The sequence below is a fragment of the Rhinopithecus roxellana genome, chromosome 4 (assembly GCF_007565055.1).
Source record: "Rhinopithecus roxellana isolate Shanxi Qingling chromosome 4, ASM756505v1, whole genome shotgun sequence".
Lineage (NCBI taxonomy): Eukaryota > Metazoa > Chordata > Mammalia > Primates > Cercopithecidae > Rhinopithecus > Rhinopithecus roxellana.
The window spans coordinates 57,515,433-57,540,411 of NC_044552.1; the positions used below are offsets into that span (position 1 = coordinate 57,515,433).

The following is a 24,979-nucleotide window of genomic DNA, read 5'->3' on the forward strand; positions in this document are numbered from 1 at the left end:
AGTGCAGTGGTGCGATCTGGGCTCACTGCAACCTCCACCTCCCAGGTTCAAGCAATTCTCCTGCCTCAGCCTCATGAGTAGCTGGGACTACAGGCATGTGCCACCACACCCGGCTAATTTTTATATTTTTAGTAGATACGAGGTTTCACCATATTGGTCAGGCCGGTGTCAAACTCCTGACTTCGTGACCCACCTGCCTCGGCCTCCCAAAGTGCTGGGATTACAGGCGTGAGCCACCGTGCCTGGCCGAGCTTGTGTTTTTATACTAACATTAAAAAAAAAAAAGTGTGGGCTAAGAAGAAATTTAAAAGATTTTGTTGTTTTCAACTGCATAAATAGATTTCAGTGACCCAGTGAAGCAGAAGACTGGGTAGAAGTTGAGTCTCATTTTTAAAAAATATATATACATTTTATTCCATCATTAACAGAAAATGTTGTGATTTCTTCCATGTTATTTTAGATATATCTTAAACTAGTGTTTTTCATTTAAAATTATGACTGTGTCGCAGAATAACATATCAAAATAATGAAATATATCTATAGGATTTTCATGAGGTATAAACTTTGTCCTGTGACAACTTGCATTGTAAGTTTGGTAAAGACAAGCAGTAAATGAAATTCATATCTAAACTATTAATTCTGCTAATCCATTATTACAAAAACAATAATAAGACATTAGCTAACATTTTTGGGGATGCTTACCTTGTGCCAAGCATAGTGTTACACATTTCACAAGTAATTTATTATTTATTTTCACAACTTTAATACCAGGAAAACTGAGAATGTTAAACCCAGAAAGCTAGGGATTAGAGTAGTTAATCCCTTGAAAAATTGTAAGCTTTAGTAAATAATAGCATCAGTCTCTGTTTTATCGTGTATTGTGTATGCTAGTGACTGAAAACTTTTTTTCCTGTGTCATAGTGTCTGAAGCAAAGCTACTATGCTGTGGTACAATGTAGTTCTCCAAATCCCTAATACGTGAGAGTTGTGATTTGTGTCTCTAATGGGGCCAATATAGCCTGGTGGCTTAGAGTGTGGGCTCTGGAGTCGGGGCTAGACTCACAGGGTTGGGATCCTAACTCAACCACCTTCAAGTTATATGTCCCTGGCAAAATTCCCTTACTTTACTGTGCTTCAATTTCCTCATATGCATAATGGTGAAGATAATAATATCTGTGGGGAACCACAGACACTGGACCTTATTTGAGGGTAGAGATTGAGAAGGGGGAGAGGAACAGATAAAAACAACTATTGCATACTAGGCTTAGTACCTAGGTGATGAAATAATCTGTATAACAAACTCCTGTGACATGATTTAACCTATAGAACAAACCTGAACTGTACCCCTGAACCTAAGGAAAAAAAAAAACCAAAACTGACAAATAGAGCCAGGGAAGGTCATGAAGAAAGGGTTCTCATGCTTGAATACGTGATTTAAAAAAAAGAAAACTCTACAAAAATGACAAACCTGCACAAAGGCCATCACAGCCTGTACAAAAATACTTCTACAGGAAAACCTGTTTAGCAACTGGCCTGTCCAATATTGTTGTTGATCTTTGTAGACAAGGATAATGATTGCACAACAATTATGTAATCCTTCTCACTTTTTCCTTTAAAAATCGTTGTTCTCCTTTGACTCTCCGAATACACACGTAGTTTACTATTGCGTGCAGATTCCCATTGCCATGCTCTATTCTGAAGTAAACATCTTTTCTTAAAAATAAAAAAAGATAGTAGTATCTGCATCTTGGAGTTATAGTGAGGATTTAAATGGGTTAAATACTTGCAATACACTTAAAATGGTACTTGCCCTTAGCAAGCAGTGAGTTAATATTAGCTCCCATTATTTCTATCACCTAGACATAAGTTATTTAAGATTAAAAGTATATGAGTAACTTAATGAAAATGTTACAGTGTCTGAATTTTTCCCCATGATAGGGAGCCGTCACTAGCAAAGACAAATCTGGGGAAACCTCCCTATGAAGAAAATACTTTAATGGGATTTGTTTGGTGACTTGGGAGCAACCATAGTAGGTAACCTTAGATGGGGCCCTGCCCTGAGCTGTCACTGTTCAAGTCAAATGTCAGTTCTCTGCATGGTTTTAGAGTATTGTGGTATTTATAATATTCTGAGTTGACAGTTCTCTCTCCCATGGCATATGGGCTGAGAATCTGTATGGTGAATGGGGGTGGAGTTTTCTGAATGCTCCAGAGATCTGTGTTTCTCTATTGCTTGCATTTTCCTAAGAGCAGAGACTTATAAGACAGGGATTCCAGGGCAGTGTGGAGGGCAGAGATGATAACACACAATTTGCCAATTCAGTTTGGTTGGTAAAGTAGAGATCCAAAGTGCACTGTACCCTCTGAAAGATTTTGTTTTAAGCACTTTTTAGGTACTAACTCATTTAATTCTCACAACAATCCTATGAGGTAGGTACCATATTATGAACATTTTATGGATGAGGACACAGAGGCACAGAGGGATTAAAGTAGCTTGTTCAAGGTCATCCAGCTCTTAAATAGTTGAACCAGGATTTGAACAAATGCAGTGAGGTGGTCAAGCTCCAGAATCCCTACTCCTAATTACTATACTACAGTAAGGACATAAAACCCTTCACATGCCTCAAACCGCAAAACCTGGGAATGGCAGAAATGATATCTTTCATACTAAAGACAAATGCATGATCTCTTGTTTATTAACATCAATATTTGTCACATAGCCATGGTTTGACAGTGTTTATTTCTTTACAGACATTATTGCAAGCTACGCTGGACATTGTAGAGACAGAAACAAGTAAGGAAAACTCACCCAATTATGGGCTCTTACTGCTTTGGGCTTCTCTGTCTAATGCCGTTCCTGTAAGTATATTAGTAAAGTATGAGTTACATTACTCTCTACTGTCCTTTCGTCTTTTTTCCCTTCATTTCTTTTTCTACAGTGGATTTAGTTGTGCGATAAAAACCAAAACTGAGTGCCTGATGAAATCGGATTAGGTTACAAAGGAGACAAAACAGATCCCAAGCAAATTCTGTCCTCTGAAAGGTAGTGTCACAGGATGAGGGGAAAGCTTGCCCTTTGGGGCCAGTTGTAGACAACATCTGTTTATGGAGCACTTTTTGTACGTCTGCCAATGTGCTCAGTATTGCTATTGGAAAGATGAATAGGGATTGGCCACGTGCTTTTATTGGAAAGAATAAGTAAATGGATAGTTTCAGGTAACTTGGGCTTGGATCCAGACATCCCAAGTCATAGTTGTAGACTGTCATGGTGGTAATTTAAATTCTCTATGCCTCCATTTCCTAATAAGGGATAATGTACTATTTTACCTACTAGGGCAAAAAAAAAAAAGGGATAATGTACGTGAACCTCCTACTGTGGTCTTAGAACTTGGGTGCTCAATAAATGGTAATTCTCATTTCTCTACAGAGTTGTTATGAGGATTTAATAAGCCTAGCTGGTACCAATGAATATTAGCTCTTTCTCTACATTTGTACCCATTCTCCTTCTGTGTGCCATTCCTGTTGCATTGCTTAGCATTATGGTCCTACAAGTTTTGGCATGAATGGTGCTGGTGAAATTGGAACTTTCAATACTTCTAAAGAGAGCAGAGACGTAAATAATTGTTTCTTTTTTTCTTTTCTTTCTTTTTTTTTGAGACGGCGTCTCATTCTGTCAACCAGGCTGGAGTGCAATGGCATGATCTCGGCTCACTGCAACCTCCACCTCATGGGTTCAAGCGATTCTCCTGCCTCAGTCTCCTTAGCAGCTGGGATTACATGTGTGAGCAACCGGGCCCTGCTAAAAAAACTGTTTCTTTTAAAATCTGTCTTGAATTAGATTAGAGCCATGAGATTCATCTGCCACGTCATGTTCAGTGCACACCATTTTCCTGGGCCAGGAGGTTCTCACATTAAACTAAGATGCTACTTATATTATCTGAAATCAAAGGGCAACTTTTAAAATATATTTGTTTTCTACTGAACAGGAGGATTTAACCTATCCCTAATGATATGTGTGGGCATTTTTCTTGGAAACTGATTAAGCTATAGCAAAATTGAAAAGCAAACATCAAAACAACTCCCAAAGTAGCAACAAAACAGGCACTCCTGTCAAAGAATTATTTTTCAATATCTCGTTAGAAACATCCCCCAGAAGAAAGACACAAAAAGCCTCATTGATCTGACACAGGCTAAGTCAGTTCTTTGGAATTTGTTCTTGGCACTGGTCTGTAAGGATTTAAATCATTCATTTCAGAAAGAAAGTGTCTGATGATTAGAGAAGATTCCATCTCACTGGCTCTTGTTGGCACCTCCAAGGGGCAGCCTGGTGAGCAGGCGGAGATCCTGGAGAGGCTTTAGAATCAGGTCCAAAGCCAATTCCCAGCACTGGGTAACAGTAGGCCAACTGTTTAACCTGCCTAAGTCTCAGTGCCCTTATCTATAAAATGGGATTAATGCTATACCTACCTTAAAGGGTTGTTGTAAGGATTATTGTGGTAAGAAATAGATTGTGGCTAATAGCACCTGGTTCAGCATAGGTCTTCAATAAATGCTAGTATTCTTCCCTAACAAAAATATCTCCCTAGTTGCAGTCAATCATTACTTTCAACGGCCCATTGATAATGAGCATAGGCTTCCAAATATTTGATGGCTTAAAGGCCCCAGAGTGGGAGTATCCACTGCTGTTCTAGTTTGATGATCTTTATTGCTGCTGAGAGTACCAGAAGCCCTGCCAGAGGTATAGGTGGTGGGGCCTGTCTTTTTCTGGAGCCCAGAGTATATCTATTATCTCCTCTCTCCTACTTTGTACTCTGCCTCAAGGTCCATAGGACTCAGAGCTCAGGCTTCAGTTGGGCTAGGCACTGGGTCACTAGGAGACTCCATTATGGCCCAAGACATTAACTATAATTTATGAAATTATTTTCATGGGAAAACCATTTCTAAGTGCCAAGAAATTTCTGACTGCTAAATGATTTTTTTAGATTTCTCCAAACCAATCACAAAGCTGACGTTTTACCTTTTTTATCTGCTGCATCTTTTACATTCTTTCTAAATACTTTCAGTAGCAATTGCTACTCCATCCCACTCTCAACTCCCACAGCATTTATTTTTTGTAACATGTGTTTGCTCTCTCACTGTCTTGTACATTTTGTTCATTTTTCTCCAATATGTATTCATATGCCCAACTAAATGTGAAAATACTTTGGACAGGAATTATCTCATACATATTTGTGTTTACCATGATTGGTAGAAGACTCTAGCATGTTATAAAGACTCCATCAAAATCTCTTTTTGAATAGATAAATCAGTACCAAAGAACACACTGGATTCATCTTCTCTTTGACACAGCAAAGATACAGAGCTTTCCTCCTTGCCCTTTCTCTCATTTGTTCTTACCTCTTCAAAACAATGGAATGGCATTGTGGTGGCTGCTTCTGCAGTTCAGTGAGCTGAGTGGCCCTTCTTCTTGCCCATCTCTGACCGTGGACTTGAAGTGTTTCACAAAATACTAATAGGTATTGTTGGGAGCAGTTTTCAACCCCTTTCCCAAATGTGGGTGCACAAAGACCTCAAGGTCACTTATTCTTGCTTATTGATGTAGTAATACATATAAACTTTTATTAACACTTTACTTTCTTTTATATGCCTTTATCTTTTAAAAATACTTTGGCTTCCTTAAAAATAGAAAAAAAAAATTAAAAACAGAAATCTGTTAAGGAAAAAAGAGACATTAAAAAAAAGTGACTCACGCCTGTAATCCCAGCACTTTGGGAGGCTGAGGCAGGCAGATCACGAGGTCAGGATATCGAGATCATCCTGGATAACACGGTGAAACCCCATCTCTACTAAAAATACAAAAACTTAGCTGGGCATGGTGGTGGGCGCCTATAGTCCCAGCTACTCGGGAGGCTGAGGCAGGAGAATGACGTGAATCCGGAAAGGGGAGCTTGCAGTAAGCTGAGATCGCAGCACTGCACTCCAGCCTGGGCAACAGAGACAGACTACGTCTCAAAAAAAAAAAAAAAGTAACAGCCATTTGTAGTTTAGCTAAATTCCTTGTGTTTCTCATTTAAAAAGTAGTATCCAATTTTATTGAATCTCTACAACTATATTTAGGCTAGGCACATACAACTATGAACATCTCTTTCACGTAACTGAAAATCTAAGTGATATGGCTTGGCTCTGTGTACCCACCTACATTTCATCTTGAATTGTAATCCCCACATGTAAACGGAGGGACCTGGTGGGAGGTGATTGGATAATGGGGACAGTTTTCCCCATATTGTCCCTGTGATATGAGTGAGTTCTCACAATATCTTACACTTTAAAAGTGTTTGACCATTTCCCCCACCCACTTCTTCTGCCACCATGTAAGATGTGCCTTGCTTCCCATTTGCCTTCTGCCATGATTGTAAGTTTCCTGAGACCTCCCAAGCCATGCAGAACTGTGAGTCAGTTAAACTTCTTTTGTTTACAAATTACCCAGTCTCAGGGAATTCTTTATAAAGCAGTGTGAAAACTGACTAATATACTATGTGTTATCACTATTTTTATCCCCAACATGAACTCTGACTCTTCAAGTAAGATGAAGTGAGTATGGAGTAGTTATTAATTGAATTCAATAATTCAGCACTTTTATCTGACAAGATAGTTCTCTGAGCATCTGTTTTATCATCTGTAAAAATGAACTAGATAATCTCTAGAATAAATCTTTCTTAATCTGGATAATACTCCTGAAAGAGGGTCTCTGAATTGAGGACCCTTGTTTCCCCTATTCACCTTGTTTATGTAAACAGTACCATATTTAGCCTTGCACTATCAATTTGAAGTTACAAAGGGAAAAATAATGAACAGTATTGAATTTGGCTTATTTGAGCACTTCTTTTTGGACAATTGCTCTTCCTCTTTTGACCACAGAGGGGAGTATTGGTATTACTTAAAGGTACATAATGTTCCCTCACAAAAGAGACAGACTAAGTTTAGTCAAAGTATTGCCTGATTCATTTCAGGACCAATTTTCCTAGATGAAATCTCTTTCATAATAAGTGTATTTAGAAAAAAATGAAAGTGAAACCCAAACTTCTTTGGATGATTTTATACAGGTTTTCTTTATTACATAACCTAAGAATAGAAGCAAAACTATCTACCTGAGGAGAAAGTTAATTTTTAAGATGTGAAGCAGTATGATTTTATCTTGTAATACCATAATGAGGAAAGATATGAAATAATTTGAGTGGCCAAGAGAGAAAATGTGCAAATATACTATAGAGCATTCAAGCGTGAAAGGACTCTTAAATTTTTTTTTCTTTTATTTACTAATTCAGAGCCAAAAAAGGATTCTGTTTTTGACACTGAGTACTCTCATACTTTAGTTTATGGAATGGTTTCCTGCTATGTTTTCCTGGGCTTATTTAAAACTACTATGTTTCACTTGCAGAATATAAAATTTGCTAATTCACTTGTATTCTAAGGAAATTAAATCTTAAGAAATGTTTTCATTTTGGATTAATATTCTTTAGTGTCATAACTAGTTGTTTCTGCAATTTTATAATATTTTATGTACTCATTAGTAAAAACAACTATTCTCATTTTTTTAGTGAAGATAGATGTTTAATCTATTTAAATTATATAGTTAAATTATAGTGACAGAATAAAAATTTAAATCTAAATCTGGTTTCTTGGAGATATATTACATATCTCTTATTCATAATATCTAGTTGCTTTCAAAATATGCTTTCTACTAATGTGCTCTTAAGGTTAATTTAAACATCGTCCTTTTATAAAAAAAAATGTGTATGGCTAATACAAACTATGCTTTTGTTTACCTTCAAATAAGTTCATATTTTTGACATATGTTTTTCTTTTTAAGATTGCATTTTGGACACTTGCATACGTCCTTTCTCATCCTGATATCCACAAGGCCATTATGGAAGGCATCTCTTCTGTGTTTGGCAAAGCAGGTACTGAACCTGAGTTAAATTATATAGAAAGACACAGCTAATAATGCATGTTTGTCACACATTATTGGTAAAACTAAATACTTATAATTTTATAAAAAATCAACATAATACAAAATTCAACATAATTTGTTATATATCAGGATATAAATTGATCAGGTAGAATCCTAGAATTTAATTACTTCAAGCATTTTTGTGCAACTCCTTCATTTTTCAAATGATGAAATTAGTGCTATAGAGATTGTGATTTGCCTAATTTCCTTACTTAAATATATATACACCTGTTTGTTCTTCTAATCTCTTGGCTTCTCACCTCAATTGAATGAATGTCCGCAGTTTTCAAGTTTGGGATTTTTCAGATTTTATAAAAGTAATACGGGTATATTCCATATATTATAGAAGAGCCCTAATGGGAGTGTAGAGGTCAGGTAAGGCTTGCTACCAAAGGATTATTAAAAGACAACAAACAAAAAACAAGTAAACAAACAAACAAAAAATCCCTTACAGTTGTTAGAAATTTGAGGATTTAGGAACTGCAGATAGGGAATGTTGCCTTGAACTCTTTAGTTCAGATGTCAGTTTTAAAAAGCAAAAATAAGCTTGAATAGAGAATACTCAACTACCTGTTTATTCAGCATAATTTGACCTATCTGGGAAGCTGATTTTTTTAAACTTCTTAATATGTCATATTTTGTATCCTGATATAAAAAGAAAGAAATGATAGGGTTTGCTTGGAAGAAAACAATATAATATTAGGGCAAAAGGTATGATGCCAGTTAATGGTTTTTCCTCTCCCTTCCATGATTACTGAAAATATTTTATTTAAAGTTTTTTTTTTTTTTTTTTTTTGGATTTCTTGTTATTGAGTTAAACCAAAAAGCAAACTGGCTTGGCAAGCATGAATATCTAAGTAATATTGTCTGAGCCTTGAGTATGCATCTGCAGATTCTAGACCTTATAGAAATGGTGAGCATTAGTATCATTGAATGCCAACAATGCTAGCAGGTTAGATTCTGGAAAGACACTCATGAATATAAGACAACTGGCTTTTATGCAACTTGCATCTACAAAGCAAATAGAAAGGCACATGCCCACATGTCTACAAATGGAAAAAGGCAATGCACTCTTGATTGTCACATATTCTCCTTTATCATTTCCTCACTAGAGTCTTTTCCTGACTTAGGGTTCTCCAGATTTGTGGTCTTTAGGAAATAAAAGGGTAGAGAGGGGATGATGGGGATAATGTGGGGGTCCTCACTGACCCAAAGGCCACAACAGAAGTGTAACATTAATCTAAATTTCTACAAGGCTTGATTCTGGAACTCTTCAACCCAGTTCTAGTGGAGAAAGATAAAACCTTTTTTCTTTTTCTATGTTCCTGATTATTTTAAAAACCCATTGTTCTCTTCTGACACAAGAAATGCTCCTTTGAATAGTACTGCCAGTGTAACAGCTACATTATATCAATGCTTTCAGTCTATAAGACACTACTGCAGAATTGAAAGCTATTTATAAAATACATCAAACTTTTTTTTTTAGCCATACTTACATAGAAGCTATTCAATCAATCTATACATAAGATCTAGTAGCAGCCCAGGAATTTAAATGTTGTGAGAGGAGTCCATAGATCTTTGGAGGCTGATATCAAGGAAGATACCCATGTGTTCATACAAAGGATTCTGTCAAGGAAGGAACATTAAAGTACATTGTATTAGTCAGGATTCTCCAGAGAAATGGAACCAATAGGATGTAAATAGATACATAGATAGAGAACGCTCAAAAGACATTTACTATAAAAAATTCATTGAGCTGACTATGGAGGCTGAGAAGTCCCATGTTGTGCTGTTGATGCAGGCGCTCAGTGGATTGGATGATGCACACTTACATTAGGCAGGGCAGCCTACTTTACTGAGCCCACGAATTCAAATACTCATCTGTCATCCAGAAACCCCCTCACAGGCACACCCAGAATAATGGTTAATCTGTATACCCCATGGCCAGTCAAGGTGACATATAGAATTAACCATCATCTCATCTGTTGAGTTTTGTTTCTCTGGAGAACCCTGAGTAAATTTACCCACCCATGTATGGGAGGGCAGTCTGCCCTACCCAGTCTACTGATTGAAATGCTAATATCAACTAGTAATACCCTCACAGACACACCCAGAAATAATGTTTAGCCAAATATCTGGGCACCCCCTGATCCAGTCAAGTTACACTTATAATTAATCATCACAGGCACGGAACAAGAATCTGACTCAGTACAGCAGTTTTTCCATTCTATGCTCTTGTCTACTGCAAAATCACCATTTCCTTCTTGGGGATGTCTTTTGTGAATTTCCAGTGTTGTATCTCTGTGGCCTCAATACTCACGTCTAGGAAGTTTGCCCAATTTTTTAATAAAACAAATCTCAGGGTAAAAACTACTATTGAATACTTGGGAAAGGAAAGGGTCAGACTCATACCACTTTTCTAAAGGCAGTTAGTTCTTGAACGACCTTGATAGCTGCCTTTCAGCCTACTCTTGTGTTCTCTATTTGTTTACTTTAAAATGAAAACTTCTTTAGGGCTCCTTTGTGAAGATACTTGCTTAGCCCCAATTATTTTGGGTGGTGCTTTTCATGATTCTACTTCCTCTAACTAATGCTGTACACCTTCTATCTAAGTCTTTATTATCTGCCTAAGTCTTTATTATCTTCCTAAGTCTTCATTATCTGCTTCTTGCTTTTCTTGTTTTCCAGCTGTGTTTTTATATTCCAATTGCACACTTTTAATTTAATTTAATTTTGAGAGACAGGGTCTCACTTTGTCACCTGGAGTGCAGTGGAATGATCATAGCTCACTACAGCCTCGAGCTCCTGGGCTCAAGTGATCCTCCTGCCACAGCCTCCTGTGTAGCTAGGACCACAGGTGTGTGCCAGCATATCTGGCTTCATTTTTTTTTTAATGGGACATTGGGACAGAGGAAGGTAGAAGTGTGTTCTCAGATTGTCATCTTGAGCTATAAGTTTGTGTGCATGTAATATACATCAACTTATAAATAAAATTACATATATATATAATTATATATAATTCACCCTTTCAAAGTGTAAAATTTAGTATCTTTTAGTATAAGATTCCAACCATCAACACTATCTAGTCCCAGAACATTTTTATCACCTTCAAAAGAAACCCCATACCCATTAGGGTCACTTTCGATTTCCTATTTCTAGCTTCTGATGACCACTAATTTACTTATTGTCCTGACACATTTGCCTTTTGTGGACAGTTCATATAAATGGAAACATATGATGTGTGGTCCTTTGTGTCTGGCTTCTTTCACCTAGTGTACTGTTTTATATTATAATGTTTTAAACTGATTTTCAGGTCTTGAAGCATCCATGCATTTCTGGAATAAATCCTGCTTATCTTGATGTATAATTTTCTTTATATGTTGCTGGATTCAGTTTGCTAGTATTTTCTATGAAGAATTTTGAAGTTTTTTTTGAATAATCTATGTTAATAAGGAATATTGATTTATAATTTTCTTAAAATAACTTTGTCTGGTTTTGGTATCAAGATAATTCTAGCTTTAGAGAGTGAATTTGGAAGTATTTCTTCCTCTTCTAATTTTTGGAAGAGTTTATGAAAGATTGATGTTATTTCTTCTTTAAACATATGGTAGAGGCCGGGCGCGGTGGCTCAAGCCTGTAATCCCAGCACTTTGGGAGGCCGAGACGGGCGGATCATGAGGTCAGGAGATCGAGACCATCCTGGCTAACACGGTGAAACCCCGTCTCTACTAAAAAAAATACAAAAAATTAGCCAGGCGAGGTGGCGGGCGCCTGTAGTCCCAGCTACTCGGGAGGCTGAGGCGAGAGAATGGCGTAAACCCGGGAGGCGGAGCTTGCAATGAGCTGAGATCCGGCCACTGCACTCCAGCCTGGGCGACAGAGCGAGACTCCACTCCGTCTCAAAAAAAAAAAAAACAAAAACAAAAAAAACAAACAAACGAAAAAAACATGGTAGAATTCACCAATGAAGTGATCTGGTCCTAAGATTTTCTTTTTGAGAAGTTTTTTGATTAATTCAGTCTTTCTACTTGTTACTGGCCTATTTAGATTATCTATTTCTTCTTGAGTCAGTTTTATAGTTTATGTCTTTTTAGGAATATGTCCATTTCATCCAGATTATCTAATTTGTTGGTATAAAATTTTTCATAGTGTTCCCCACAATCCGTTTTATTTCTGTAAGGGCACTAGAAAACCAAGTATTTCATTCCTAATTTTAATTTGGGTCCTGTTTTACTTTCTTGGTCATTGTGGCTACATATTTGTCAATTTTGTTTGCAAAGAACTAACTTTTTAATTCTGTTTATTTTAACTTGATTTTATTTTTCCTAGTGATTTTTGTATTTAATTTAATTTTGTTCGAATCTTTACAATTTCTCTATTGATATTCTCTATTTAGTTCTTTAGAAATGATTTCTTTAGTTCTTTGAACATCATGAAAATATCTGATTTAAAGTCTTTATTAAGTCCAGCAACTGAGTTTCTTCAGAGACCCTTTCTGTTGATTCCTTTTTTGCTCTGTGAATAATCTGTTCAGACAGTCTTCTACTTATAGCGGTTCAACTCTTAATTTTTTGACTTCATGATTGTGTGAAAGGGATACACATTGAACACTGTACTTTCTTTTTCATATCTTATTTCAGGTTTCTTATTGTATGCCTTGTAATTCTTTGTTGAAAACTGGACATTTTACATAATAGAATGTAACAACTTTGGAAATTAGAGTCTTCCCTTTCCTCAGAGTTTGTTGTTGTTGCTGTTTATCATTTTTGTTATTTGTCTGATTGTTTAGTGACTTTTCTTAACTAATTCTGTAATGTTTGCATTCTTTGTCACATATGGCCACAGAAGTCTCTGCTTCGTTGTTTAGTGATCAGGTATCAACTAGATAAATATTTCTTTACATCAGTAATTTAGAAGTCTCCCATTCTTTGCTAAGGGACTATGTGTGCGTGTTGGGGCATGCCTTCAACACTCAGCCAAGCAGTTGACAACTCTGCCTTAGCTTTCACTTTCTACCTGTGCAGAGCCTCAAGGATGGGTGTACGTGAGAGCTTGTGGCCTTCTCATGTCTTTCCTGAGCATAAGTATAGCCCTGGGCAAATGGATGCCCTTCTAGATTCCTGGGAATGCATTGGACCTCTGCAAAGGCACTGTGAACAATTCATTCCCTAGCCTTGCATTTTCATCCTGTTGGTTTGCCTATTGTTTGTCCAACAGTGTTCTACTGACTCAGACAGTTGCAAAGTTAAACAGTTGTCTTTAAAGATTTTAAACCAACAACCTTGGAGGAAAGGCTTTTCATACTGAGTGAACTCCAACTCAGGTCAAATAAAGACAGTCTTGCAAGTAAGGTCTTCTAGGAAACTGCCAAACTTGTTGAATAATGGGAATACTCTACTAATGAGGTTTAGAAGAAGTTCCAACCTTGTTCTGCCCTATCTAGTGAGTGCTGGGGTGTTGGTTTTCACTGGGAATGCAGACTGCTGGCTTTTAAGTCTTCTATGCAGATGTAGAGAGGGGGATGAGAATAGGGAAGGTTAAAATGACATTAAGTTTGATGTTCTTATCAAGATTCAACTGTTTTTTTCTTGAATAGACATTCTTGAATTGCTGCAAAACTTTGGTTAATCTGTAGAATTCTAAAAATCTTGGTTCTTAGAATTTTTTAACCAAATTTCTTACTGCCATTCAGGAGGGAACTTTAGGAGTTCCTTGCTCTGCCATTTTTGCTGACATCACCCTGAACTATAAGTTTTAAAATTTCTTTAGAAAACCTCCCAGGCTTATGTGGATTAACCCTTAATTTATCCATTACTTTACTTGGCCCTCAAACTTATTTTTTGAGTGTTCACCATGTGAAGGCATTGTGTGAAGTACCAGAGCTATGAAGATGAGTAAAGTATGGTCCATGCTTTTTATAAAAATTGAAAGCAGGTTTGGAAGTATCTAGAAGATATTAGGAGAGAAAAAGGAATATTTACATTGTTTCTTTGGAGACATGTACCTGCTGGTAAATTCAGTAAGACTCCAGGCTGAATTCTGTGCCAACTGGAAGCACTAGCTTGTCCCGAGAGGGAGAGGAGCAGTCTGTCCCCAGCCAGGAAGGTTTTCTATTTCTTTTACAGATATTATACATTTAAGAAATATTATTATAAAAAATTTACACACCCACACAAATCATAATATACAGAAAATTTTTAAAAATGTGTAATACACCTAGTTCCAGCCAATATCTTATCAGTACTTTGAGACACTGAGTAATTTCAAGCCCAGTAATCCATATGAATGGTAAATAATGTTAACTTTTCTCTAGGGTTTTGATCTCTGTAAAGCATTTTTTTTTTTTTTTTTTGCCTATGGTTTTATTTTGTCCCTGGTTTTGGGTAAAACATATATTACCAAATCATTGATGATCTAATAAAGAATAATTTTACTTTGTTATCAAATTTTGGGGTACAACTCCTAGAAATTAGTCATTTGGTTTTAAATTTTAATTGATAAGTTACTACACATTATTTCAGTTGCCTGTCATAACCTCATGATGTAGTGTGGACACTAGAGTCAGACTGCCTGAATTGAAATCCAGGTGGAGACACTTATTAATGGTGTATCTTTACTCAAGTTACCAAGTTCTTTAAGCCTTTTTCCTCTTTGGGAAGATGGTTAATAATAATCCTCATCTCGTGAAGTTATTAGAAGGATATAGCAAATGTAAATTAGATAGATAGCACAGTACCTGGCAAATCGTAATTGCTTTGTAAATCTTAGCTATGACCAAAACTGATACAACTGTATCAGTTATGTGAAATTTTATAATCCTCCCATATCATGAAATTAGTAACTTACAACTTTGAGTTTGTCTACTTCTAAATATTAGTCAGTATTGTTTTTTGAAATAAGATAGTTTTCTTAAATGTTTACAGACACAAATAAATTACTTTTATATGAATTGGCCACACTTCTGACGGTGCCAAAATGCAGCAGAAATATAGCCTGAGACTATGTATGTCTAATATTGCCCTACAAGATAGGAGTAGTAGAAACAGTAATAGTTAGTACTAATTAAGTAGCAGGCACTATTTTAAGTGCTTTCCTTGTTGACTTATTTAATTCTTGGATCATCCTTCCTAAGCATTATTATTTGCCCTATTTTATGCACGAGGAAAGTGAAACCCCAATTAGATAACTTACCTAAGACCATACAGCTAGCAAGTGCTAGGGGCATGATTTGAGTCTAGTTTGTTTGGCATGAAAGTTGACAATACAAATCAGCAAATCTCCTTGTTTCAAAATTGTACTTGGAATCCCTGAATTATGATACTTCAATCCAATTTCCAGCTTTATTCTGCTCCAAGTTGCTTCCACATTAATCTTCCTAAAGGATAGCTCTGGATGTATGCTACATGTATACTCAGAAAATGTTCCTGGAGTAACATTCGTACCCCTAAGCCTGATACCCGTGGCAATGATGGTAGGCTTGACCCACCTTTGCATGCAGAATCACAATCTAACCAAGGAAGACTTTGGAATACCCACTAAAAACACTCTGCATTTCCTTTCAGCTATGTGTTAACATTTATAACACTAAATATGATTTAATTCTAATATATTTATAAAACTTTACACATAAGTAAACTTATAGATTAGAGAAAAACATTTTCTAAGCCAATCACCTCATTTTTTATTCAGAAAATATGACTACCATATTTATAACCCAGTTGTTTTCCAAAACAACATGATGTGTCTGCCAAGACAATAAAATTAACCAAAGAAATTAAGGGCCACTTAACCAGGGCACTTTAACCAGAATGATGGTCTGTGGTTTATGTAGACAATCATCTTTACTTGTTGCGTACCTACACCTTCTTCTGACCAAGACCACCTGGACATGTAGATCCCAACCCCTCTAATTAGCCTCTAATGTTTTGTTCCATTAATCAATCGCCAATCTCTTGGTGAGTTCAACTTCTCTTTCTCCACTGGCTCTTTTCTCTCGATGTGTCAGATTCTGATACTCAGTACACACATCCAATGGCCTCACATCTCACTTAGAATGAAATCTAAAGCCTTCAAATGGCCTCAGAGACTCTGTCATCTGATTCCTGTCTAACTCAGCGACCTCATCTCTGCCTTTTTCTCCTTGTTTATCACCACTGAGATATTTCTTCCTCCTGTAGGGTTTTATGTATTCTCAATATGGTGAATATTGTTGTATTCACAGAGCTGAAGAATAAAGTTATCTATCTTTTCACTTTGACATTAAGCTATATAGTGTCACAGATTCAATTTTATTTATTTAAATATTTATATTTTAATTTGTTTAAGGAGGATTTCATCAGCCTACCATTATGGTTTACTTTTCTATTTTATTAATATATAATTTATTTAAATATTTAGAGTACATATTTAGATGTGGTTTTTTTTGCTTCTTTGTGTTTGTTTTTTTCAAAATAACTACTAAAGTAATACCAGATCATAAAAGATTAATTGACAGTGTAAGTACTCACACTTATGGGTAACTGACCTAAAGCAATCAAAGGCATTAATGTTTAGCTCCTGTGTAGGCTGTGTTATAAAGTAATTTTCATTTCTAATTCAGGACTCCCACGTGAGAATCTGCCCATCAACAGAGGCTCATTCTTTCTTAAAAGAAAGCAAACAAATAAAAATGTGCCTGAATCTTTTTCACTGGTTGCATTTGACCTTTCCACCTATGCTTTTTAACATAGGATAGCATACACATGCACCCTTTTTATTTTGTTTTTGCTGATCAGTTTTACTTTGCCTTTATCTAAGCGATACATTAATAAACATTTTCTGTTAATTTACAAGGAACCAGATTAATTAATAGAAATGCACCCGCATAGAAATGATTCCTATCTTATATAAAAGTCATGATTTATGCATCATAAAAGGCACATACAGAATTTTCATTGGATTAGAGAGTTAGCAGTTGGATTCATGAATTTAAATCTTGTCACTCACCAGTTGTGTGATTGTGGATGAAAGAGAAACCTTACTCAGAGTCAATCAACAGTGGTTTTTGGTACCACTGTATTTTGATTTAGCAGCAGTCCTGACTAGGGATATACCAACACTGTGGGATGGCCAGGGTCCGTTACCTGGTGACATTGACTCAGGTGGCTACACATTATATACTGATGAGGAAAGTGTCTAAAGTGAAAAATGAGACTCAGATTCCACAGTGATATTCTAGATAAACTCCGTATTGTCTGCTTTGTTTTAATTAGTTGATTAGTTTTACTTTATTGCATTTAAACATTTGTATTCTTGAAATCTTGTATATTGTCATTGTCATGAAACACATATTATAACTTGTATGCAGATTCCCTTCACTTGGATGTGTCTCAGTACCATCTTGCCAACCAATAACAACCTTCTTGGAGGCTTCCATCATGGTGTATTGTAGATCTGAGTCCCTTCAGTTAACTTAAGCTCACTCTCACTACCCAACTCCAACCTGCCAGGGCCCAATGGCTGATGGCCAAAGTTGTGTCTGTGACAGATTCTTGGCCTCTTGTGCAATGCATTGCCCAAAATAATGAAGAAAGAGATCAAGGAACAGTGCCAAGGACACTCCAGTGGAATTATGAACAGAAGGAGGTTATTTTATTTTTAAAAATTATCTCCATTCCCACTAGCAGCCTGACACTATGAACCTAACACAGAGATTTTGGAGGCTATAGCTTATCATGCAGGAAATTTCCCACATAACCTCATTTACCTTTGCTAGGCTAGTTTTTAAAATCCAAGAATGTACCCAGGAAATAGTAGATTATGGAGGAGCTTCTTACAAACTACTTCTCATTTGTCAACCTTGAAGACCACATATAGATTACTTAAGAAAGTATTTATAAATTCAAGAAAGTTCATTTGAAACTATTCTTTCTACCCCAAACATATAATTTGGCTATCTTCTTATTCCTTTGGCCTTGAACATCAGGATGATGTCATTTTGGAACTCATAACTTGTGATTTTCCAGTCCAGTAACCTAGCCATAATGACTAGGGTGAGACTTGCATGTCTAATACCTGGCCCAGGAGAGATTTCTCAGGAAGCTTTATTTCTTCCACTGTTTTCTACCTTTAATACCCAAAGTGGGTCTTGTGATACCCTAGCTCAAGAGATTTTGTGTGAAGTCACTCTCTCCTTTTTTATTGCCTAGCTTCAGTAGCTGAAAGAGATGCCTCTGATAGCTATAGATTATTTGATATCCCTGTTCATATTTATAAGCTTGGAGACAGGTTCTACTCTGGTGCCTCTCATTTTAAATCTTTCACTATCTTATTCCAGGGCAGCACTGTTGATCTGCTTTATTTATTCTCTACATTTTTTCATTTAGACACAATTCTTTCTTCAGAGCATTCTGTTGGTGAATTTTTCAAGCATTTGGATAGTGTTTTTTTTTTTTTCTTCTTCTTCTTTAGGAAATACTAAGGTAAAAACTCTTAAAGTCAGGCTGACATCTCTCCAGAGAACATAAACCAAAAATTTGGACTCAGACTCAGTACACTAACTTTATACATAAGGGTATTTCTAGATCAAAATTTATTTTACATATTATTATCTACCCACTGTTACTTTCTTTAGGCAATATTCTCTCCCTTTTATTTATCAAAAAAAGGACTGTATCCTTTTTTCCTTGAAAAAATATGATTATAAGGCATGCTTCATTTTTGTCTTCTAGTAATTAGAGAAAATGATAATCCCTTTTTTTAAAATATGAGAGAAGCACTTCTTAAAATAATACCAAATATTATTTTTCAGAAGAGAGTCTTAGGTGGTTGACTTGGTATAGTGGCATTAAACTTCTTTTGACATGATGGAATGGGATTTGGGATATTTAATATGTGCATGTATTGATGGAAGAAAGAGTTGGGAGGGTCAGCCTGTCAATTCTCCTTATCTTCCATTGGATGTAATAACCTGTTCTCAGAAATGTTGCAGTCAGTCCTTCATATCTTTTTCAATCCATTGTTATCACTGCCTTTTTCAGACTTTGCCTATTGTTATAAATGTCAGACTGAAACAGCTGAGCAGGATCTACCTCCAAAAGGTTATTGCTTATAATTTTTCAATAGGAATATGTGTCTTTGATAATAAAATCTTATCCTAAATCCTTTACATGCCAAAGGCCATAACCATCCTTATAAAAGTGAGAACTAGAGCTGAAGGCCAGAAATGACTGAGATGCTTGGAAGAAGCTGGTGGCTGGAGGAGGAGAGTAGAAAGACATGTGGCTTGCCAGGCTACTGCTACAATCCCTAAGGCCCCAGTGCTCCTATTCCCAGAGTCCATGGACAATCTCTAGGCTTTTTATCTTCTTTCCCCAGCCTGTGTTCACCACAGATGCTTTAAGCTGCTTTTTAAGCCTTCCTTCTCATGTTACATCTCTCCTTCCTATTCATTTAACTGGTATTTCTCTTGCATAAGGAAATCAGACTGGGGCAGGGCCTATATGGAGGAAACCATATGATTTTAAAAAATATATATATGTTTAAAACAATCTAAATAAAGAAAAAGGCACATCACATTCCTGGATGGGAAGATGTAATCTGAAAATACTAACACTTATCAGATGACTGAACATATAATTGTAATGAGAATTCTGTTTTGGGGGGGAGTGTAGTTAGCTAAATGATTTAAAACTATATAGAAAAGTAACTGTGATTATAAATAACAATTATTAGAAATGTGACCAGGTGCAGTGGCTCACACCTGTAATCCCACCACTTTGGGAGGCTGAGATGGGAGGATGGCTTGAGGTCAGGAGTTTGAGACCAGCCTGGGCAACATGGTGAGGTTGTCTCTATGAAACTTAAAAAAAAATTTAGCCGGGTGTGGTGGCATGCATCTGCAGTCTCAGCTACTTGGGATGCTGAGGTGGGAGGATTGCTTGAACCCAGGAGTTCGAGGCTGCAGTGATTTATGATAGCGCCACTGCACTCCAGCCTAGGCAACAGGGTGAGACCCCATCTCTTCATATACATGAAATGTAAATTAGTAAGGCCAGTTCACCCTAATTAGGGTTTTAGTAAGATTTTAGTAAGATATTATAGCTTATTATAAAACTGCTATAACAAAAGAGTACACAATTGGCACAGGAAAAACAATTGATCTACATAACCCTCGTGTATCTTTTACCAATAAAAATCAACTTTATAATCTTTTCTTTCAAAACTAAAATAAAACTGTGGGAAAATAGTTTTGTAAAAAATTGTTTCACATTGTTGAGACAAAAGTTCCCAAATGATCTACATTTGGAAAGAATTAATATTCTAGAAACCTGCACCCAATGGAGAGAATCTATAAAGAATTTGCGGGGACTGCAGTGAGCGAAAAGACATTTAACTTCATCTGCTACCATCACGATCATTCATGTGCTGTCATCCTCTCTTCCTTGAATTTTCTATAATTTGACTTATTATCTTTCCCATAGATATTTTATCTCACACACCATGTATAATAATAAACGTCTACAATTACAAAAGAGGTAAAAGTTTTGTAAGAAACAACAAACCCAAATAGTATATCATTTTTCTCTGTTAAAGCAATATTTGGAAGGTAATATAGAATATTGATGTTTGTGTTGAATTTTTGAAGGGTCTCTCAGCACAGTAAGCTTACAAGTCGCTTGGAATGATAGCACAAGCTTTGTGTGTTGAAGGCTGGAATAGCTTATATTTTACATATGTGTCCTCAGCTCCAGAGCTTCCCTGTGTGGACCTCCTTCTGTTTTTCCTTTCTTCATTTTCAAGAGGTTTCTGTGAGCTCTCTAAATGATGCAACAAGACATAACTAATCTCCAGGGACTCATTCTACTCTTTTCAAAAAAGATTAATCATTTTTTTTTGATGTTAGGAAAATCACATTTACTGATTTTAGGTACCCAATAGATTTCTAATCTATATTTTCAGGTGACATAAATCCAGAGTCACCCCTTACTATGTGCAAGAGGATCTGTATACTCTCCAAGAGGGAGAAAAAGGCAAGGAGGCAGTGAGGGGAAAAAAAGAGGAGGAGGGAGGACTGGAGGATTGGAAGACTGTCAGCTGCATTAAAAAATAATAATAATAACTGCTGGGTGCTAGGGTTAAAAGCTGGGTGATGAAATAATTTGTACAACAAACCCCTGCACATGAGTTTATCTGTGTAAGAAACCTGCACATGTACCCCCAAACCTAAAATCAAAATTATTTTAAAAGCCCAACTCTCCTACACAAAGCAAACCCCTGTTTTATTCCCCAGACCTCACTCCTTAGTGACCTCTCCATCCCACCCTCCCTTCTTAAAAGCAAAGGAACCCCTCCCTTTTCCTAAACACTTTTGAAACTTCTTTATTCTTTTCACATCTGCTCTATAAATCCACTTAAACCTAATTTCTCCCCAGTTAAAGTGATTTGGTTATGTTCTGCTGTGTGTCCACTGATCACTACTGGGGGTGTGATCTGGTGAGTCCTACTACCTGGGGAAGATGCAGCCTGAAGCACCAGCAGCCACGTTAGGGAAAGTCTGTATATTTATTGTGCTGCAAAACTAAGTGCCTCATCATTTGTTCCTTGCTTTATCCATCTTAGTTCTGTGAACCTGTATATTCATGAATTATGTGATAATTTCTTCTCTTTCTAAGGCTGTTGCTCTGTTTCTCAGTTCTGGAATAATTCTAGGCATTTCTTTCACTCTTAGCCCTCAGGAATAAAGGGAAATTAGATAGGGAAAAGGGCATCAGGTTCTTTATAAAAAGTTTAAAATTGATTTTTTTTTTTTGAGACGGAGTCTTGCTCTGTTGCCCAGGCTGGAATGCAGTGGCGCGATCTCTGCTCACTGCAAGCTCCGCCTCCCAGGTTCATACCATTCTCCTGCCTCAGCCTCCCACGTAGCTGGGACAACAGGCGCCACCACCACGCCTGGCTAATTTTTTTTTTTTGTATTTTTAGTAGAGACGGGGTTTCACCGTGTTAGCCAGAATGGTCTGGATCTCCTGACCTCATGATCTGCCCGCCTCGGCCTCCCAAAGTGCTGGGATTATAGGCGTGAGCCACCGTGCCCAGCCCTAAAACTGATTTTTCTATTCAGTAATCAAAGGTCAATTTCACACTATTTCTTTTCAAAATTAAAAGAATAATTGTACAAAAGGGTTTATTGTTTTCTCCATTTAGGAGACAAGTCATCAGACAAATACTCGTCTCACTAAAAATTCCCACAAATCTATAACCAGCCCATTCTCACTATCTATAAATAACTGTTATAAAGCCTGTTGTAGACGGGGCACGATGGCTCACGCCTATAATCCCAGCACTTTGTGAGGCCGAGGTGGGTGGATCTCCTGAGGTCAAGAGTTTGAGATCAGCCTGGCCAGTATAGTGAAACCCTGTCTCTAGTAAAAATACAAAAATTAGCCGGGCGTGGTAGCAGGTGCCTGTAATGCCAGCTACTTGGGAGGCTGAGGCAGGCGAATCACTTGAACCCAGGAGACAGAGGTTGCAATGAGCCGAGATTGTGCCACTGCACTCTAGCCTGGGCAACAAGAGTGAGACTCTGTCTCAAAAAAAATAAATAAATAAACTAACTAACTAAATAAAACCTATTGTGAATGGTATTATCTACTTCAGATATCCCCTCAATAAGAGTGAATATATATTTTATTAAAAAGTAGATATATAATTTTTAAAAATGGAATTGCTGAACATTACTTTTACTGAAGTTTTAAAAGTTCCTGAAATGAAGAGAAGGATGTAAGGGTCTCTTTTTCCCCACTCTGGAATACTGACTACTGTACATTTTTATTTATTCTTTCTCTTTAGCTTTGTCTCTGTTCTCTAAAAACTGATTTTGTAGGATCTTATCTGGAGGTCTCTGGTTGAGAAAATAAGCCAGAAATCTGAACAGTTTTCTGCCCTTATTTTCTCACAGGAATTGTTGTCATTGCTTCATTATTTTTGTGTAGAAGTCATAGAAATGCTATATATTTTCCAAAACTATTACATAATTTTCTGAAATGACAGTATAAACACTAATTTTTTATTATTTGGCTTTTACTTTTTGAAGAAATTACTATTGTAAAATTTGAAGAGTAGACTTGCTGACCAAATGTTGATAGGACTTACTGCTGAAGGTTATTGGATCGGTTTGTTTGTTTTTCATCTATTATCTCATGTATGTTTATTCCAAGTTCATTCTCCTTCATGTGCACTATGATCTTTTGCACACACTTCAACTTTACATATTTTAAACAAGCTGTTCTGTGAATATGGAAAGGCAGCCTTTGCGAAGGAAAACTTACTCATGACACAGAGGAGTAAACAGAACTGAGAATTCATGCTTTCAAAAGTAATGAAAGAGGTGGTGGACTGTGTTGGGGTTGCACTCTAAATCTTTGAAGGATTTTATTATTTGCATTTTTTCATCTTTCTATGTGTCTCTTTACCAAGAGACACCTGATTTTCATGCTTGGAGAAATACTGGGGCTTCCTCAGTATTCAACCCCACTTTGCAATCCCACCTTCTGATTCAGTCTCCTTGAAATTATGTTTCCAAAGGTCTGAATGACTTAGTAAATGTCTACCATTCCCCTTCTTTTCTCTCACAACATGGATTATTTCCCCAAAGTTATTAGTTAAATTTTTAATGAATATTACTTCAGAGCTGTAGAAACATTTATTTATTTACTTACTATGTCTGTGTGTATGCATATGTGTGTGTGTGTGCATGTGTGTGTGTGTGTGTGTGTGTAGGGAGAAGGGGCTTGAAATATTAAGGAGCCAGAGGAGCCATCTCTCAAAGAAGGACATCCTTTAGTGATTGTGTTTGACTCATGTTCTTTTTTTTTCCTAAGCCCAAGAAATTTTTATGATTAATTTTGGAATTTAAGTTAGCTTGCTTTCTGACTCTAACCCATCCTTCCAGGCTTAGTTGAAATTTCAGCCTTAAGCGAGAAGAGACACTTTAATCCTCTTCTATGAAACTTATAGATATTTATATCCAGGTATCTTTTGTGTGTGTTCTTGTTTCCAGGATCCTTTAAGGCAGTGGCTGTGTGCTTCTCATTTCCTTCTCCTCTTTGAGGAAGCAATGTGGTGTAGTAGCAAGGGTGAAGGCTTTCAGTATAGACAGACATAGGTTTGAAGGCTGCTCTGATACTTTCAAGCTTGTCTCCTTGAATATTTTCACCTCTCTGAGGCTCAGTTAGCTGGCAGATATCTATGAGGAATAACTGAAGTGATCCAAAATATTTGTGACATTAAATGGGCAATAAATTAGTTTTATTTCCTTCCTATCTCTTATAGCACCTATGCTTAGGCTAGCACCTAACAGATATGGAGCAAACTTATATTGAGTGAATCAATGACTAAAGTAATAGAATTTCAATTTGTTATAATTATTAACAAATATAACTTATAGGTAATGTGTTATAATACGCCTATCATTATGAGTATATAATCCTAAAACTATATGAAATATAATATTTCATAAACATTTTTTGCTATTCTGAATATTCTGAATGCAAGAATCATCATTTCTTTTACTTGATTTTCAACATCCTAAGGTTTGCTTTTACCGTGTTTGTGCCAATTTTAACCCAAATCACTCATAGTTTCTTTACTGGTCTGTTGTCTATACTGGTCCCTTCAGCCGTCTGACTGTAGTGCTTTTCATGATTACCTTGGCATTCTTCCAAGTGAAGCCTTCTAATTTTAGAGTCACGATGCTGGAAGAACAACTCACAGATGTGCACTGAAATAAATATGCACAGTATGGGTACAGAGCTGTTTCTAAGAGTCATAGTAAAAAAGATCTTTTACACTAAAGAATCATTCGAAAACTTAGTGTATTTCCTTTTCTTTTTCTTTGTATGGTCCAAGAATGCTACTTCATTTTTCTCACATGACACTGAGATTTGAGAAACAAAAATATTTTATCAAAATATTTATTTTCCAAGTGTAGGT

General features: G+C 36.5%; 1 protein-coding gene across 2 annotated transcripts in view; it reads left to right on the forward strand.

Moving 5' to 3' along the window:
- LOC104656795 (24-hydroxycholesterol 7-alpha-hydroxylase) overlaps positions 1 to 24,979 on the forward strand; it is a 101,380-nt gene that overhangs the window by 17,789 nt on the left and 58,612 nt on the right. For both annotated transcript variants that reach the window (XM_010356489.2, XM_010356492.2), the window contains exons 6-7: positions 2,752 to 2,859; positions 7,871 to 7,961. In XM_010356489.2, the coding sequence (XP_010354791.1) occupies positions 2,752 to 2,859; positions 7,871 to 7,961 (199 nt within the window). The remainder of the gene's footprint in view (positions 1 to 2,751; positions 2,860 to 7,870; positions 7,962 to 24,979) is intronic.